This window comes from Gadus morhua, chromosome 5, assembly GCF_902167405.1.
Source record: "Gadus morhua chromosome 5, gadMor3.0, whole genome shotgun sequence".
NCBI classification, from domain to species: Eukaryota; Metazoa; Chordata; class Actinopteri; order Gadiformes; family Gadidae; genus Gadus; species Gadus morhua.
The window spans coordinates 22,447,526-22,467,525 of record NC_044052.1 but is presented as its reverse complement, the minus strand read 5'-3'; the positions used below and the strand labels follow the sequence as shown (position 1 = coordinate 22,467,525).

At 48.6% G+C, this 20,000-nt stretch overlaps 2 protein-coding genes and 1 long non-coding RNA gene across 5 annotated transcripts in view; all 3 read right to left on the bottom strand.

The window, feature by feature from the left end:
• The window catches only part of scfd1 (sec1 family domain containing 1), a 19,992-nt gene extending 5,187 nt beyond the window's left edge, over positions 1-14,805 (bottom strand). Inside the window, exons 1-19 of one of the 3 annotated variants that reach the window (XM_030356346.1) lie at positions 14,673-14,805; positions 13,972-14,042; positions 13,087-13,175; positions 12,805-12,895; positions 12,396-12,518; positions 11,871-11,958; positions 11,485-11,574; positions 11,224-11,279; positions 10,936-11,021; positions 10,736-10,835; positions 10,427-10,566; positions 10,224-10,314; positions 9,705-9,778; positions 8,866-8,947; positions 8,093-8,189; positions 7,627-7,697; positions 2,529-2,608; positions 2,172-2,234; positions 563-638 (exon numbers count right to left, since the gene is read on the bottom strand). In XM_030356346.1, the coding sequence (XP_030212206.1) occupies positions 563-638; positions 2,172-2,234; positions 2,529-2,608; positions 7,627-7,697; positions 8,093-8,189; positions 8,866-8,947; positions 9,705-9,778; positions 10,224-10,314; positions 10,427-10,566; positions 10,736-10,835; positions 10,936-11,021; positions 11,224-11,279; positions 11,485-11,574; positions 11,871-11,958; positions 12,396-12,518; positions 12,805-12,895; positions 13,087-13,175; positions 13,972-14,042; positions 14,673-14,703 (1,599 nt within the window). In that variant the 5' untranslated portion in view covers positions 14,704-14,805. The other 2 variants (XM_030356344.1, XM_030356345.1) reach the window with 2 other exon arrangements.
• LOC115543780 (uncharacterized) lies at positions 5,427-7,609 on the bottom strand. Its single transcript, XR_003976759.1, has 2 exons — positions 6,523-7,609; positions 5,427-6,444 (listed from the first exon to the last, which is right to left on the bottom strand). It is a non-coding gene; the product is annotated as an uncharacterized LOC115543780 (long non-coding RNA).
• A 1,242-nt stretch (positions 14,806-16,047) lies between the features above and the next one.
• The window catches only part of g2e3 (G2/M-phase specific E3 ubiquitin protein ligase), a 13,222-nt gene continuing 9,269 nt past the window's right edge, over positions 16,048-20,000 (bottom strand). The window contains exons 14-17 of the mRNA XM_030356343.1: positions 19,759-19,931; positions 18,657-18,696; positions 16,662-16,923; positions 16,048-16,327 (exon numbers count right to left, since the gene is read on the bottom strand). Coding sequence (XP_030212203.1) covers positions 16,089-16,327; positions 16,662-16,923; positions 18,657-18,696; positions 19,759-19,931 — 714 coding nt within the window. The 3' untranslated portion in view covers positions 16,048-16,088. The remainder of the gene's footprint in view (positions 16,328-16,661; positions 16,924-18,656; positions 18,697-19,758; positions 19,932-20,000) is intronic.

Below are 20,000 nucleotides of genomic sequence, written 5' to 3'. Positions count from 1 at the left end.
TCAGATACCTCTCCAAACACAACACAGACCACAGACACTTGTTGCTCCGTGCCGGCGCCGAGAGCGGCTGCCAATAAAGCTCTCCTATATTCAATACAACTCAATTGGAAGAGACAGGATGTGTGTGTGTGGTGTGTGTGGTGTGTGGTGTGTGGTGTGCGAAGTGTGTGTGTGTGTGTGTGTGGTGATGATATTATACAGGGCTTGAGAAGACATTGTCAAGGAAAACATTTTCTCTAACCACCATCTGCATCCATCATCATCCTCACCATCATCATCATCATCATCATCATCATCACCCTCTTCATCATAACCCTCACCCTCCTCTTCCTCCCCAGAGCAGTGACACGGGGCTGTGGCGCTTCCAGCCTCATTGAGCTCATGTTTGCTCCTGTTTGTACCGTCACCGTGGTTACCCTGCCATCATACTAATTAATTGTCTTCAACGGTGACAGCACGCACACTGTCGGACTGTGTGTGTGTGTGTGTGTGTGTGCGTGTGCATGCACGTGCGTGCACATGTGTGTGCGTGCACGTGTGTGCGTGCGTGCGTGCGTCTCACATGCTGCTTGATCACCAGGTTCTTGACCCCCTCCATGACAAACTGAGACCCAGAGTTCATCACTCTGGAGAACAGACTGGGGAGAGAGAATACAGAAACACATGTTATTACAACTTAACAACCCGAATTACAAACTCTTATTTCATCTATAAAGAAAGGTAGACTCACAGCTATAGAGAAAGGTACAGACTAATGGAGAAAGGTACAGACTCACAGCTATAAAGGTACAGACTCACAGCTATAGAGAAAGGTACAGACAGACTCACAGCTGTAGAGAAAGGTACAGACTCACAGCTATAGAGAAAGGTACAGACAGACTCACAGCTGTAGAGAAAGGTACAGACTCACATCTATAGAGAAAGGTACAGACTCATAGATATAGAGAAAGGTACAGACTCATAGATATAGAGAAAGGTACAGACTCATAGATATAGAGAAAGGTACAGACTCATAGCTGTAGAGAAAGCTGCAGACTTATAGCTGTAGAGAAAGGGACAGACTTTGAGTTGCTGTATACGCAGGTGATTTCTCTGATGTCAATCTCTCAAATCTTTCCACTGTTGTCACTCTGTAGAATGGAGCAGGCTGGGGCCGACTCGGCTCCTTTAAGATGTCTCTGTGGTTCTTGTCTAGTAACCCGAGGCTGCTCTCATCAGGAGGGTTTAGGATGAGGAGCTCTGGCCGGCTGCCCCACACACACCACTGATTTAGGAGGAATCCTGCTCCAACCTCAGCAGCACAGTGACTTATATTCATACTGCTGATTTAATTATTCATCTGCCCTGGCAATGCACTGGCCTATTATCCGCGGCAATAAAGATCGGCTCAATTGACAGAGAGAAATGCTCTGGCAATGTAAATTGTTTATTCCTCGTGCCAATAAAAGCTTATTTGAATGAAATGAATTGATTTTAGAGAGAGAGAGAGAGAGAGAGAGAGAGAGAGAGAGAGAGAGAGAGAGAGAGAGAGAGAGAGAGAGAGAGAGAGAGAGAGAGAGAGAGAGAGAGAGAGAGAGAGAGAGAGAGAGAGAGAGAGAGACGGATAGGTGGCCACAAATAGGCTGTTAAGTGACAGCGCAACAGTCTCCATGGAAGGCATAAATAGAGACGCCAACATATCTTGCTGACGGATAGAATTAATTCTCCTTCCAGGGGATTCAGATCCCTGTGTTTTATCATGTGTCCCCTGATCCCTGTGTTTTACATGAGTCCCCTTAAACCATGTCTTTTACATGAGTCCCCTTAAACCCCGTGTTTTACATGAGTCCCCTTAAACCCTTTGTTTTACATGAGTCCCCTTAAACCCTTTGTTTTACATGAGTCCCCTTAAACCCTTTGTTTGACATGAGTCCCCTTAAACCCTTTGTTTTACATGAGTCCCCTTAAACCCTGTGTTTTAGCATGGTAGCGTCATTCCGTTAGCAGGTGTGTACGTGCGTGCATGTCTGTGTTCATGTGCGCATGTGTTTGGTGTGTGCGTACAGGTTTGTGTGTGTGTGTGTGTGTGTGTGTGTGTGTGTGTGTGTGTGTGTGTGTGTGTGTGTGTGTGTGTGTGTGTGTGTGTGTGTGTGTGTGTGTGTGTGTGTGTGTGTGTGTGTGTGTGCGCTCACCCCATGGGTTTCACCCCCCCACTGCCATAGCTGGCCGGAGTGGCGGCCATCTTGGTGAAGGCCCTTGATAAGCAGAGACACATGAATCACATCCTGAGGTCACGTCTGATATTCTAGGAAACATTCTATTATTGTATCTCTATTCTAATGGAAGAACCAGTCAATAATCCAATGTTAACGATATTAATATTTAAGCTACTACATATGTAAAGCTCTGAATCAGATAGTCTCAGAGACCTCAGTACCAGAGCTCTAGACAGACAGACAGACAGACAGACAGACAGACAGACAGACAGACAGACAGACAGACAGACAGACAGACATGACAGACATGACAGACATGACAGACAGACTTACTTCCACTGCTTGATGTAGTTGAGTGGTGAAAGGTCACAGCCGGCATCCAAGAGAGCCTTCTTATACTGCTCCAGGTCGGACTATAACACACACGTACACACACACACACACGTACACACACACACGTACACACACACACACACACACACACACACACACACACACACACACACACACACACACACACACACACACACACACACACGCACGCACGTAGACACACACACACACACAGGTTGGCTTCAGCCGCTCAGCCTTCAGAGAGTGTTAGCGTCCCGGTAGGACCGGCGCTGCCAGAACATTCTCCTAGCTTCCTTCTCTCCCCAGCCAGACACCGCTTAAACCACGAGGACGGCCAAGGCCCGACCAGAACCAGAGCCTACACACACATCTGCTATGAGTCAGCACTGGGACCCAGAGAGAGGCTGGGGGAGCGGGAGGGCCCAGGAGGATGAGGAAGATGACAGGATAGCCCACCACCGGTCAGACCCCGGGGTACCTGGAGCCGTACACTGCTAGCCCCTACAGCTAATCTCCACTGCTTACCCTTACAGTTAACCCCTACTGCTAGCCTCTACTGCTAGCCTCTACTGCTAGCCTCTACTGCTAGCCACTACTGCTAGCCCCTACAGCTAATCTCTACTGCTTACCCTTACAGTTAACCCCTACTGCTAGCCTCTACTGCTAGCCTCTACTGCTAGCCACTACTGCTAGCCCCTACAGCTAGCCTCTACTGCTTACCCTTACAGTTAACCCCTACTGCTAGCCTCTACTGCTAGCCACTACTGCTAGCCCCTACAGCTAGCCTCTACTGCTTACCCTTACAGTTAACCCCTACTGCTAGCCTCTACTGCTAGCCACTACTGCTAGCCCCTACAGCTAGCCTCTACTGCTTACCCTTACAGTAAACCCCTACTGCTAGCCTCTACTGCTAGCCCCTACAGCTAGCCTCTACTGCTTACCCTTACAGTTAACCCCTACTGCTAGCCTCTACTGCTAGCCCCTACAGCTAGCCACTACTGCTAGCCTCTACTGCTTACCCTTACAGTTAACCCCCACTGCTAGCCTCTACTGCTAGCCACTACTGCTAGCCCCTACAGCTAGCCTCTACTGCTTACCCTTACAGTTAACCCCTACTGCTAGCCTCTACTGCTAGCCACTACTGCTAGCCCCTACAGCTAGCCTCTACTGCTTACCCTTACAGTTAACCCCTACTGCTAGCCTCTACTGCTAGCCACTAATGCTAGCCCCTACAGCTAGCCTCTACTGCTTACCCTTACAGTTAACCCCTACTGCTAGCCTCTACTGCTAGCCACTACTGCTAGCCCCTACAGCTAGCCTCTACTGCTTACCCTTACAGTTAACCCCTACTGCTAGCCTCTACTGCTAGCCACTACTGCTAGCCCCTACAGCTAGCCTCTACTGCTTACCCTTACAGTTAACCCCCACTGCTAGCCTCTACTGCTAGCCACTACTGCTAGCCCCTACAGCTAGCCTCTACTTCTTACCCTTACAGTTAACCCCCACTGCTAGCCTCTACTGCTAGCCACTACTGCTAGCCCCTACAGCTAGCCTCTACTGCTTACCCTTACAGTTAACCCCTACTGCTAGCCTCTACTGCTAGCCACTACTGCAAACCACTACTGCTAACCCCTACTGCTAACCCCTACTGCTAGCCCCTACAGCTAACCCCAAACATAAGCCCTATTGCTAGCCCCTACTGCTGTCCCCTACTGGTAGCCCTTACAGCTTGTCTTCCCAGGTTAATTAACATGCAACGGCGTATTTAGCAAAACCATTTGATGATTCCAGACACGTTGTTCTAATGCAACACGCGGAAACCCTGACGCAGCTCGTGGAGAGGCGATGACGGAGGGGACAGCGGTACCGGGAGCGCCGAACCTCCAGGATCAACATCCATCTGTTATCTGCACGGCCAACTTGGCCCCTCATAGTCCACCGTCCCTGGGCCGTAAACTATCCCTGATAGCACGGGCCGCGCCCGCCAGCCGGGGGCCGTCCTTCGCTCAGCCCCACAGTCAAGCTGCTGGTCTGCTGGATTACAGCGCAACCAAAACAGCATTGCATTACAACATGCACTGATACAGCGCTTCTCCAACCAGTGGCCACTCAGAGCGCTGCCCAATATTGCCTTGCATTGACCCAGCCGGGGATCAAACTAGCAAACCTTCCGGTGACCAGCCGACCGCATGTTATCTCCTGAGGCACATGCCGCCCCGAAACGACCCCGGCCGTGGTCCATCCCCTGCAGGCTGCCCCCCGTCTTCCAGGTGGCTGCAGGCCTCTCTGCAGAGGATGACCCCCCGCTGGGCGACAGTGGACGGTTGTGAACAGAGGGGGGGGGGGGGGGGACCGGGCCAAAGCACAGCGAAGCCCTTCGCTTCCCATTTTCCCCCCGTCGAAGCTAAACATCTCGTGTCGTGTCCCAGGTGGACGGCATTAGCTGTTTACAGAAATAGCAGCGAGCTAGACCAAACAGCGCGCGCCCGCCAGGGCCGCTGGGTTCTCAGAAGGATCCCTTTCCCCTCCCTGACGTCGGCTACCTTCCAGGGGCGCCGTCCCAGCGTTGCAACCTGACGCTCCAAAACCGCGGCTCCGCTACCTCATCCCCCTGGTCCCCGTCCCGTCCCGTCCTCGGCGCGGTGGCGGTGTTCCAGCCCCTTCATCCCCCTTCGCGGGCCGCCTCGTCAACGCTCTGTCTCTGACACGTCCCGGGAGCCAAGCCCCCCCCCCCCCCCCCCCCCGCGGCTCCTGTCCGTCCATCCGAGCAGCGGTTTGGACACCAGAGCTGTTGTGATGAATACTTTGGAGTATGACGCCATTCTTTCCTCCCGCTGATCCGAACCGCAAGCACACGGCCAGACGCCGGTCATTAGCGTTTGTTTGTTGTGCCGGGGGGGGGGGGGGGGGGGGGGTTAGGTGCACCTGGAGCAGCCAAGGCTGGGAGGGGCCGAGGGCTCAGCAGGTTGCTGGTTGCACCTTACCCAAAACCTTACCCTAAACATAACCCCTAACCTTAGCCCCTAACCCAAAACCTAGCCCCTTACCCTAGCCCTAACCCTAAACCAAGCCCCTAACCCAAACCCCAAACTCCTAACCCTAACTCCTAACCCTAATCCTAAACCTAACCTCTTGCCCTAACCCTAGACCTTAAACCTAACACTAACCCCTAACCCCTGAGGCTGGGGGGCGCTCAGTGTGTGCCTCTGCTCAGTGACCCGGACCCCCCCCCCCCCCCCCCCCCCCCCGCTCGGCACCGGGAGACAGGGTTCATCTGGAACCCAAGCAGCTCCGGTTCTGTGAACCCTCCCTTCTGGGAAGCCGGACGGAGCCCACAGCCTTCCTGGAACACGGCAGCGATGGGCTCTGGTGATTGGGGGGGCTTGTGTGTTTCATGGGATTGTTTTTAGGCGTTGCCAATGTGAAACAGGCACTGTTTGTGCGTGTGTCATTTTTTGCGTGATTAGGTAAGTAGGTTTGTGTGCGCGGGTACGTTTGTGTGTGTTTAGGTTTGGCTTGCTTGCTCGCGTACGTGCGTGCATGCGTGTGTAGGTTTGTGTCTGTGTGTGTGGGGGGGTTTATGCGTGTCCGTTTGTAGGTTTGTGTGTGTGTTGGTTTGTGTGTGTCCTTGTGTGTGTGTGTGTGTGCGTTTGTGTGCGATGTTTTCAGTGGCTTGCATGAGGGGAGGGGCTGGCAGGCAGTCTGGGTTCCTATTGGTCCACCGTTGGCCCAGGTTCAGCTTTTCTATTCACTGTTGCTTCAACGGGGAACAGCGACACGTTCACATTACGAGCGCCTGAGTCAGACCAGACCAAACCCAACCATAACCATAACCTGACCATAACCCCAGCATAACCTGTCCAGAACCCCACAATAACCATGACCTGAACATAACCTGACCATAACCATAACCTGACCATAACCCCAGCATAACCTGTCCAGAACCCCACAATAACCATGACCTGAACATAACCTGACCATAACCCCAGCATAACCTGTCTATAACCATAACCTGACCATAACCATAACCTGACCATATCCCCAGCACGACCTGGCTATAGACTGATGGTCAGATTATGTTCAGGTTATGGTGTGGTAATGGTGAGCTATGGTAGGGTTATGGCGGGTTTTGGTAGGGTTATGATGGGGTTATAGACTTTAGAAGACCAGAACCTCCTCAGCCCATCTTATTGGTCACTTCCAGTCCGACCCACAGCGACCCCAGCGTCCACAGGCCCGTGTTCACCTGCTCTCTGCTTTTAACATCGCAAAGTCACACAGGCAGAAAATAGAGTCTGCGAGTCAGAACCAGGTCAGCACCAGATCCAGATCAGAACCAGGTCTGAACCGGATCAGAACAGGGTCAGAACCAGAACCGGGTCTGAACCGGATCAGAACCGGATCAGAATCAGCTCAGAACCAGGTCTGAACCGGGTCAGAACCAGAACCAGATCAGGACCCGATCAGAACCAGGTCTGAACCGGATCAGAATCAGCTCAGAACCAGGTCTGAACCGGATCAGAACCAGGTCAGAACCAGAACCAGGTCGGAACCAGAACCAGGTCAGAACCGGGTCAGATCCAGCTCAGAACCGGCTCAGAACCAGGGTTCCTGTGGGGTCCCATTGGCCCATCAGGACTGGACCTGAGGACAGAGTGTCCTCAAAGAGCCGGAGACATGTTGTGTTGGTTTATTCCTCTCTTCATACCCGGTTTGTTTACAGCTGCCCTTCTGTGAGGAGCCTCCAAGCTCCCAATGGGAAGCACCTGAAGAGGGGCGCGGTCAATACCAACAAACTGCTTTTAGCGCATTTCACAACCTCCCTGGACAGCCTCCCACATGGGCCGGGATTGGTACCAGGTTAGAAACGACGTCAACCTCAAACACCGAGCCCCAATCCCTCTCACGTGCACTCTCTCACGTGCACCCTCTCACGTGCACACACTCACGTGCACCCTCTCACGTGCACCCTCTCACACGCACCCTCTCACGTGCACACGCTCACGTGCACACACTCACGTGCACCCTCTCACATGCACACGCTCACGTGCACACGCTCACGTGCACGCCTCCCTACCTCGGATGGAACCTGCTGGGCGGTGATGTAGTAGATCAGAAACAACCGCATCTTATCCTCGGGGGTCCCGGCTACACACACACACACCGCACGCAGAGAGAGACACAAACACACGCACAAACACAGAAATAAACACACAAATGCAACAAACACACAAACATACACATGCAGAGAGACACACACACACACAATTGGAAAGAAAAAGACACACACACACACGCACGCAGAGAGAAACACACAAAGGCAGAGAGACACACAAACACACACATGCAGAGAGAGAGACACACACACACACACACACAAGCAGAGATATTAATGGAGACACAGTAATAAAACCCGTTAACCTTGCTGATAAGTCATTGTAACTACTTTTGGTATTTCAATAAAAATATGTATTAAGAAAAAATAAGTAATAAAACACAATTATCACATAGCAACAGTAATAGTGTGTGCGCGTGTGTGTTACCGTCAGGGTCACTGATGACATCCAGCAGGGATTTGTCTAGAGTAGATTTACTCATCAGCTTCTCCTCGTACTCAAAGTACACATCCAGCTTACGACTCTGAGACACACACACAAACATGCAGAGAGAGACACACACACACATGCACGCAGAGAGAGAGACACACACACAGACACACACAGACATTTACTATGCGTTGATGTCATATGTGTGGCCTCTTGGAGAGGCAGAGCCGGGTACGACCTAGGGCTGCACAATATATCTATTTTTTTATCGCGATGACGATATTGGCGTCCCACGATGACACGTAGTGTTCTCGCGATATTTTCGCGATATTTCTTTTAAATAATGCATCCGCGAAAAAGAAAAAGAAAAAGAAAACCAAAAAAGAAACGAGCCCCGCCCATGCAGCATGCGCTCTACCTCCGCTGCAGAGCAAACCAAGCGCTCCCGGGCGTGGCCTGGCGGCAATTTGCCGCTGAGCGCAGTGTGTGGCTCCTACCACTAGGGGGTGGTAGAAATTCGAAAGATTTTTCTTCTCAATGAATAATCGTGGTAAATAATCGCGATATCAATATCGATCAAAATAATCGTGATAATCATTTTGGCGATAATCGTGCGGCCCTCGTACGACCGCAGCGGGGAATGGAACCAGCGCCCACTGCGGGGTGAGTCGCCTGCACGGTGCACGCAGCTCCCGCATCACAACGTGTCTCTGACCCGTCGCCGGACAGCTTGTTGTCATGGACACCGTGTGTGCGGTCGCCATGGTTACCTTGATGTGGTCCAGTACGGCCGTCGCGACGTTGGTGTGGAGGTCAATCAGTCGCTTCTTCTCCAACAGCTCAGGAAGAGAGCTGAGACGGATACCAGATCAATAACATATAGCACAGCGCATATCTCATCAAAAACTACCTTCTAATCACATAACTCATCAATAACTACCTTCTAATCACATAGCAGATCAATAACTACCTTCTAATCACATAGCAGATCAATAACTACCTTCTAATCACATAACTCATCAATAACTACCTTCTAATCACATAGCAGATCAATAACTACCTTCTAATCACATAACTCATCAATAACTACCTTCTAATCACATAGCAGATCAATAACTACCTTCTGATCACGTAACTCATCAATAACTACCTTCTAAGTTGTATTAAGGTAAGGCATATGAAAAATATGGAAGAAAATAATATTTGATATATTTAGGTATTGTATATTATAGGTATATTAAAGTAAGGTATATTAGGTGTATTAAGGTAAGGTATTTAAGGTATATACAGGTAAAGTATATTAGGTATATTCAGATAAAGTATATTAGGTGTATTAAGGTAAGGTGCATAAGGTATATTCAGGTACGGTATATTAGGTGTATTAAGGTAAAGTATAATAGTTGTATTAAGGTAAAGCATATTAGGTGTATTAAGGTAAGGTATAAGGTATATTCAGGTAAGTATATTAGGTGTATCAAGGTAAAGTATATTAGGTATATTCAGGTAAAGTATATTAGGTGTATTAAGGTAAAGTATATTAGGTGTATTAAGGTAAAGTATATTAGGTATATTCAGGTAAAGTATATTAGGTGTAATAAGGTAAAGTTACCTGACAGCTGAGGTGAGCTTGGCTGTGTTGTCTGACAGCATGCTGATCGCCCCCTCATCCTCTCCCTCTAAACCCTACACACACACAAACAGGCACACACACACACACACACACACACACAGGCACACACACACACACACACACACACACACACACACACACACACACACACACAGGCACACAGGCACACACACATAATGTAAAGTCAGTATATAATGATCTATGATGTAGAGTCAGTATATCATGTAGATCTATAAAGTAGTCATTATATAATGTAGATCTGCAATGTAGATCTATAATGTAGATCTATAATATATAGTCATCATATAATTTAGATCTATAAAGTAGATCTATAATTTAGAGTCAGTATATAATGTGGATCTATAATGTAGATCTATAGTATAGAGTCATTATATAATGTAGATCTGTAATGTAGAGTCGTATATCATTTAGAGTCAGTATATAATGTAGACCAGTAATGTAGATCTATAGTCTAGATCTGTAACATAGAGTGGGTACCATGATGGTCTTCAGCCTCTTGACCTCGTCCTCCTGGGCGCGGTACCGGTCCAGCTCCTCCTGGACCGACTCCGCCACCTCTGGGAACGGGCTGCAACGGCCAATCACACGGCTTGAATCTACACCTGACCAATCACAGGCCTCCATACTACTCCATACTCCCCCCTCCAGGTAACACACCTGCCCCCCCCCAGGTAACCCACCTGCCCTTGTGTTTCTGCCAGAAGGCGTCCACGGCCGTGAGGTCGTACGTCTTGCGGTTCTTCTTCTTCGGTCTGGCGCCGGCCGGGGAAGACTCCGCCCCCAAACCCTCCTCCATTGACACCCTGTTCAGGTGGAAGTCCTACACACACACACACACACACACACACACACACAGGCAACCACACACAGGCCACCACACACACACGCAACCACAACACAACGGCACACACACACACACACACACAAACGTTAAGTGTTCTGCGGTTAAGATTAGGCCTCAGAAATGTGAGCGCTGATTGGCTGCTCACCAGGACGTCGTGGATGAGCGCCTGATAGGTCCAGGTGTGGTGGAGGGGCGTGGCCAGGTCCAGGTTACGATCGGCCAGAACAAACAGAGGTCTCTGGAAACTAGAGAGAGAGAGAATTAACTGTGGAGGCAGTGCATGCTGGGAGCTGTAGTCTACAATGTGACCTGTGGAGGCAGTGCATGCTGGGAGCTGTAGTCTACCTGAACTGGCCCCCGGTCATGGTGTCTCCGGTGAATAGGCTGTTCCTGGCGTCTCGTAGGTTCTCCCGCAGCCTCTTATCAAGCTTCTACACACACACACACACACACACACACACACACACACACACACACACACACACACACACACACACACACACACACACACACACACACACACACACACACACACACACACAGATGAACTACACGTGTTTGTGTATATCAATATAAATCATACACACACACACACACATAGATGCGCCATCCAGTTGGCCAATCAGAACTTACCACGGCGACCATCTCAGCAGCATTTCCTGTCGGACATCTGATGATCGGTACGGCACCTGATACACACACATTACACACACACACACAAACACATTACACACACACACACAATACACACCCACACACATTTTACCAACACACACACATTACACACATTAGACAAGCAATGCACACACGCACATTAAACACATTTCAGACACATTATCCAGGCAATACACACAACATGACACACACGGCCCCCAGACCGGCCCCGGGCCTCACCCAGAGTGACGAAGAAGCAGAACAGGGAGTCCACCATCGTGTCCATGATGGCCTCCATGTCTGTGTCCAGTATGTCTGGTTTGTTGATGGCTGCACACGTACACACACGTACACACACACACACACACACACACACGCACACACACACACACACACACACGGACGAAAGACAAGTAGACAGACGGGCAGAGAGACGGACAAAGAGTTGGGCAGAGGGAGAGACAGGGACAGGGAGAGAGACATATTGAATTGACTGTATATTTGACCCAAGTTTATGAGTTTGCATGTGTATATTTGTGGTTGCATATGTGTGTGTCTGCGTGTATGTCTGCGTGTGTGCGTGCGTCGTGTCTGCGTGTGTGTGTGTGTGTGTGTGTGTGTGCTACCATGGTAGGAGATGAGTTCTTTGTTCTGGTGACTCAGGATAAACATGTCGTCCTCCAGGGTGATGAAGTTCAGATACTGATCATAAACCTGAGGATCGATAACACACCAATACTCAGTACCACCAACCAATAACAGGTCAATACTCCGAAAACAACCAATCACACTCACAAATCCAATAAAATAATATTAATAATAATAATGTCATGGACCATAGTTAGTAGTGATGTCATGGATCATTGTAGTGATGTCATGGATCATAGTAGTGATGTCATGGATCAGAGTAGTGATGTCATGGATCAGAGTAGTGATGTCATGGATCATGGTAGTGATGTCATCGATCAGGGTAGTGATGTCATCGATCAGAGTAGTGATGTCATCGATCAGAGTAGTGATATCATCGATCATGGTAGTGATGTCATCGATCATGGTAGTGATGTCATGGCGACATCACATTGCATAGGGAGTGGTAGAATGGTGTAAGCTAAAACCCTAGCGTAGACCCCTGTAACGTTAGGGAGCGTTACCTTGGTAACCTGGGTGACCGCGTTAGCCGCCAGTGCAGAGCTAGCGATGTCCTCCAGTTTGCTCCGACTGACGGCCGAGATGAAGTTCAGGCAGTAGGACTCATACAGCTGGTTCCTCAGGTCCTACACACACACACACACACACACACACACACACACACACACAGTAACACACACACACACACACAGTAAAGCGTGTATAAGATGACGCCGTTTTTATATTTGATGAATTTTAAATACACAAATGCAAACTTAAGACTTTTTTGGAAGTTGTGAACCTGTTCAGAACTGTAGAAGATATGCATGGAGATTCTTACGTGAATCTGTATTATGTCTACACACACACACATACAGTCTGTACTTATACACACTACACCAATGCACACAATACTGGTGCACCACACAGTACCTGACAGATGCGGTCGATGTTTTCTTCGGTGGGCATCACAAAGTAGATGGCTGGAACATCTGGGATGGGGTCTCTGTCAGAGTGGAGCAGACTGGAGACAGACAGACAGACAGACAGACAGACAGACAGACAGACAGACAGACAGACAGACAGACATTAGACCCATACATTACAACAAGATGTGTGCGTTAAGGTTCAGGTCTCACAGTGTGTGTGTGTGTGTGTGTGTGTGTGTGTGTGTGTGTGTGTGTGTGTGTGTGTGTGTGTGTGTGTGTCTCTCACAGGTGCAGTGTGATGCCCATGTCACGTAGCTCCTTGACAGCCAGGAGAGGAGAGATGATGTCCTGACCGAAGCGGTCGTAGATCAGCACCTGGAACACAGGAGGTCAAAGGTCACCAGACAGGTAACACAACCAGCATCATTTCCCATCTTGGATCTATATGCTAGCTGGGGGAGGGGCCATGTTGTCTGTGTGTTGTGTGAGAGTAGCATTTATGTACGTTTATGTGTATATATTTCTGTAGTGGTGAGAAAGCATCTCAAAAGCTTGCCTTCAGTATTCATTATGAATGCAAACATGTAGTATCTCTGCAGTATTTTTGCAATAATACTGCAGTATTCTTGTAGTTATTCTGCAGTATTCCTGTAGTCATACTGCAGTATTCCTGCAGTATTCCCATAGCAATCATGCAGTACAACCGTATTAAACCAGCATTACTCAAGTAATAATCCTTTAGTATTCCTTTAGTATTCTTGTAGTAATCCTGTAGTAATCCTGCAGTAATCCTACAGTATTCCTACAGTATTCCTACAGTATTCCTGCAGTAATTGTGCGGTACTCCTGCAGTATTCCTGTAGCAACCCTGTAGTATTCCTCTAGTATTCCTTTGGTAATCCTGTGGTAATCCTGCAGTATTCCTGCAGTAATCCTGTAGTACTCCTGCAGTATTCCTCTAGTATTCCTGTAGTAATCGTGTGGTACTCCTGCAGTATTCCTGTAGTAATACTGTAGTATTCCTGTAGTAATCCTGTAGTAATCCTGCAGTATTCCAGTAGTAATCCTGCAGTACTCCTGCAGTATTCCTCTAGTATTCCTGTAGTAATCGTGTGGTACTCCTGCAGTATTCCTGTAGCAACCCTGTAGTATTCCTGTAGTATTTGCGTACCTTCCATACTGGTTCAGATGCTGTGTTCTTCAGAGGGGGAGCATTAAAATTCAGCATGCGCTTCAGAGCAGCTGGAGACAGACAGACAGACAGACAGACAGACAGACAGACAGACAGACAGACAGACAGACAGACAGACAGAGCGATAGACAGACACAGACACGATAGACAGTCAGAGAGGCAGACCAATAGGTAGAAAGACATGTCACATGTGTTCCATAATAGGGTTTGAAGAGGCACATTATCAAAAGTCGAACTATTTATTATCATGATACTTCTTCCAGTGTTCAAAACCCCAGACGTCATCACGTAACCAGAGGGCGCATATCCCCTTCTTTCGTTATCCCCGGTCAGGACATACACGTTTACGGTGCAAGCTTTGTCATCATAACGTCCAATTCTGATTCTCTGTCCTTCTTCCTGACACGGAATATGTGAGCTTGTTACGCATTTAGATAATATTTCTTACCTATAATACACTGAGCTGTGGCCTTACGTGCTTTGGTCCTCTCTTATCAGGCTGCTGAGGACTGTTCAGATAATGTTATAACATGAAATGAAACTATGAACTTCTACTAGCTGGTCTGGAGCAGCTGTCTCATCGTCTCTGACAACTCGTTTTACAGCCTGCTGTCATTTCTTTAGTCCACATGACATCACAACCCTCAACAGAGGAGCGAATTAAACATTATTCTACAAACCTGCCTGCTTCTCCCGGACAGACGCCGCCATGTTTTCTGTTTACGCGGTGACGTGGCGTCAGATGACGTGGCGTGAGGTGACGTAGCGTCCATCGATGACGCGGAACCTGGTCTCGTGGAGCAGCAGAAGCGCCTCCGAAATTCTCAAATTAAATATTATATCAATACTTTTCCCTTTGACATGTTTGAAGTACTTGACCTGTCTATCTGTTAAATATTTACTAATATTTACTGAAATGTGGAGCTGTGGAAAATAAAAAATAGAAAGTCCCACGAGTCATCAGTCAATTTGAAGTCAGAGAGAAATATGTTTAGAATTTGCAAACTTGTAGAATTTAGGTCCTCTCCACCAAACACAACAGTTACACCATCTCAAATTTCTCAGATCCACAAATCACACATTTAGAAACTCATACGCTCGCATTTCTGCTGCAGTTCTCTCTCTCTCTCCAGCACGAGATAAGTCTACCCCTACAGCTCTTGAATCTGCCGCTATGAATCTCAGAAATGTGGAGGAGAGGCTGCTTGTGCACCTGAAGAGCCAAGGGTGGGATCTGTACTGCGAAAGTTTGCAACTCCCAAAGCATTGTTCTCTGTGACCGCAACTGAATGCTACCCATGTGTTACTTTCTATTTCTATTTTCAACTGCTAAGATTTCAACTGTCACTCTGCTGAGTTGCTCCAATAATCTTTATTGTCTTTTTGGATGTTTGTCTGCTCTTTACTTCCCCCTACCGGACAACCATGGTACTCGTCATCTCTGTGGGTGTAATTCAGGTTCGTGTGTGTGTTTGTGTGTGTCTCTCTCTCTCTCAACCAACACACGAGGCACGTTTATTTGTCCAGGTGGTTTATAACAAAACATGATAATGGATGATCAGAGCACATTGACTCAACATAAAGAAGACAAAGTAGATTTTTACAGTAGCAGCAGTAGATATATTCAACCATCCATGCAGGCTAAGACAGTAAACCACCTACACCTATCACCAACCAAAGCAAACATGCACTGAGAAGCTTGGACACTGGGAGTGGAAGTAACACAACTCAGTCCTTTCAAAATAAGAGACGAGCATTTTCCTTAATCATACCAGTAGTATAAAAACATAAAATCATAGAAGCCTGTGTGTACGCTATATATACAGCAGGTGTGTGTGTGTGTGTGTGTGTGTGTGTGTGTGTGTGTGTGTGTGTTATGTGCACAGTGTGTGTGCGCGTGTGTGTGTGTGTGTTATGTGCACAGTGTGTGTGTGTGTGTGTGTTATGTGCACAGTGTGTGTGTGTGTTATGTGCACAGTGTGTGTGTGTGTGTGTGTGTGTGTGTGTGTGTGTGTGTGTGTGTGTGTGTGTGTGTGTGTGTGTGTGTGTGATGTGCTATGTTTGTGTGTGTGTGTGTGACGTGCACAGTGTGTGTGTTATGTGTGCAGCAGGTGCGTGTGGTGGCTGACAGCCTGCTCCAGGGAGCTCTTGAAGGCCTGGTAGCAGGAGGACGTGCTGGGCAGCAGCAGCAGGTTGGCGCTGGGGTCGCTCCGGGGGAACAGGGCCTCCTCCCCCAGGGAGAGGGAGGGGCTGGGCAGGAGGCCTGCCGCCGGCACCACCTCCACCCCCGTGGTGAAGCGCAGGACGTCCTGGAGGGAGACCGAGCTCCTGCCCTCTGGAGGAGAGGGGAGAGACAGTTAGTCAGAGAGAGACGGACATACAGACAGATACAGACATACAAAGATAGAAACAGAGAGAGAGACAGTCAGTCAGTCAGTCAGTCAGTCAAAGATAGAAATAGAGAGAGAGACAGTCAGTCAGTCAGTCAGACAGACAGACAGACAGACAAAGATAGAAATAGAGAGAGAGACAGTCAGTCAGTCAGTCAGTCAGTCAGTCAGTCAGTCAGTAATAGAGAGAGAGACAGTCAGTCAGTCAGTCAGTCAGTCAGTCAGTCAGTCAGTCAGTCAGTCAGAGAGAGAACTCCTGATCCCGTTAGCAGCAGGTACCTTCACAGTCCTGCAGGAACGTTCTCCAGTAGGAGAGGACAGCCGGCTCCTCCCCCTTCTCCTGCTTGGGGGGGAGGAGCCGTGGGCCCCGGAGCTCCTCCCCCTTCTCCTGCTTGGGGGGGAGGGGCCGTGCTCTCCGGAGCCGGGTGGGCGGGGGGGTGAGGAGACGCTTGGGGGTGAGGAGGTGACTGAGGGTGTGGGCGTCCAGGACCTCCTCCGGACCACAGAAGGTCCTGTAGAAGACCGCCGGGTTGAGCTGGACCTGCAGACCCCAGAGAACACTGAAGACCACCTGGGACCACCTGGGACCACCACACTACCTACTGCTGCTGCTGGACCCCCACCACCACCATCACCACACTACCTACTGCTGCTGCTGGACCCCCACCACCACCACCACCACACTACCTACTGCTGCTGGACCCCCACCACCACCACCACCACCACCACCACCACACTACCTACTGCTGCTGGACCCCCACCACCACCACCACCACACTACCTACTGCTGCTGCTGGACCCCCACCACCACCACCACCACCACACTACCTACTGCTGCTGGACCCCCACCACCACCACCACCCCCACCACCACCACCACCACCACCACCACCACACTACCTACTGCTGCTGGACCCCCACCCCCACCACCACCACACTACCTACTGCTGCTGGACCCCCACCACCACCACCACCACCACACTACCTACTGCTGCTGCTGGACCCCCACCACCACCACCACCACACTACCTACTGCTGCTGCTGCTGGACCACCACCACCACCACCACCACCACCACCACACTACCTACTGCTGCTGCTGGACCCCCACCACCACCACCACCACACTATCTACTGCTGCTGCTGGACCATCACCACCACCACCACCACCACCACCTGCTACTGGACCACCACCACCACCACCACCACCACCTGCTACTGGACCACCACCACCACCACCACCACCACCTGCTACTGGACCACCACCACCACCTGCTACTGGACCACCACCCCCACCACCACCACCACCACCTGCTACTGGACCACCACCACCACCACCACCACCAGCTACTGGACCACCACCACCACCACCACCTGCTACTGGACCACCACCCCCACCACCACCACCACCACCTGCTACTGGACCACCACCACCACCACCTGCTACTGGACCACCACCACCACCACCACCTGCTACTGGACGACCACCACCACCACCACCTGCTACTGGACCATCTCCACCACCACCACCACCACCACCACCACCACCACACTACCTACTGCTGCTGGACACCCACCACCACCACCACCACCTGCTACTGGATCCCCACCACCACCACCGCCTTCTCCACCACCACCGTCTCCACCACCACCACCACCACCACCACCACCACACTACCTACTGCTGCTAGACCCCCACCACCACCACCACACTACCTACTGCTGCTGGACCCCCACCACCACCACCGCCGTCTCCACCACCACCGTCTCCACCACCACCACCACCGTCTCCACCACCACCACCACCACCACCACCACCACCACCACCAACTGATACTAAACTACCTACTGATACTGAACTACCAACTACCACCACCACCACGACTACTACTACCTACCACCACCTTTACTACTACTACCTACCGCTACTTATCTACTAAACTACCTACTGCTACTTAGCTACTAAACTACCAACTACTACTAAACTACCTAATGCTACTAAACTACCTACTTCTACTACTACTACTAATCTACCTACTACTACTTCTACTACTAAACAACCTACCTAATACTACTAAATGACCTCATACTATTAAACAACCTACTACTACTACTAAACGACCCACTACTACTAAACTACCAACTACTACTAAACGACCAACTACTACTAAACGACCAACTACTACTAAACGACCAACTACTACTAAATGACCAACTACTACAAAACTACCTACTATTACTACAAATACTAATTAATAAACAAGGGAACCAGCTCACCTGTTCAAATACTCCAAGTGTCTTCAGACCCTCTCGAAGCCTGACAGACAGACAGACAGACAGACAGACAGACAGACAGACAGACAGACAGACAGACAGACAGACAGACAGACAGACAGACAGACAGACAGACAGACAGACAGATCAGGAATATCAGTACACTTTTCTGAATCCAGGTAACAGATTGGCCCTGTGGTAGTAAATGTTTATACATATAGATAAGAGTATATATAGTGTATAGTATGTTTATCTATATGGTATATAGTATGTTTATCTATATAGATATACAGTATGTAGATCTATATAGATAAATTGTATATATATAGTATAATATGTTTATCTATATAGATATATAGTATACAGTATGTTGATCTATATAGATATAATGTATATATGTTGTGTAATATGTTGATCTATGTAGATATACAGTATATATAGTACATAATATGTTGATTTATATAGATAAATAGTATGTTGATCTCTATAGATATACAGTATATATAGTATATAGCATGTTGATCTATATAGATATACAGTATGTTGATCTATAAAGATAGACAGTATGTTGATCTATATAGATATATTGTATATATATATAGTTGGATATGTTAATCAGTATAGATATAGAGTATATAGAAGGTTGATCTATATAGATATACTGTATATAGATAGTTGGATATGTTAATCGGTATAGATATAGAGTATATAGAAGGTTGATCTATATAGATCTATTGTATATATATATAGTTGGATAGGCTAATCGGTATAGATATAGAGTATATAGAACGTGGATCTATATAGATATATTGTATATATATCTATATAGTATAATATGTTGATCTATATAGATATACAGTATGTTGATCTATATAGATTTACAGTATGTTGATCTACTGTATAGATATAGTTGGATATGTTTATCTGTATAGATCTAGAGTGTATAGAAGGTTGATCTATATAGATATACCGTATATATATAGTTGGATACGTTAATGGGTATAGATCTAGACTGTATAGAAGGTTGATCTATATAGATATACTGTATATATATAGTTGGATACGTTAATGGGTATAGATGTAGAGTGTATAGAAGGTTGTCCACCTCTGCAGAGGCAGCTCCAGCCTGGTGACCAGGGTGAAGCTAACCAGGTCGTCCACTAGGGCGTCACGCTCGTCCAGGCTGCTGATTGGTCGGTTACAGCCGGCCAGCTCCAGGTACTCCCAGCTACCTGCCATGACCCCCTTCAGGTCCTCCAAACTCTGAGCCGTCGCCATCTGAAGACACCACAGTCAGCCAATCAGAGGAATCCATCGACGTACACACACATGCAGAGAGACACACAC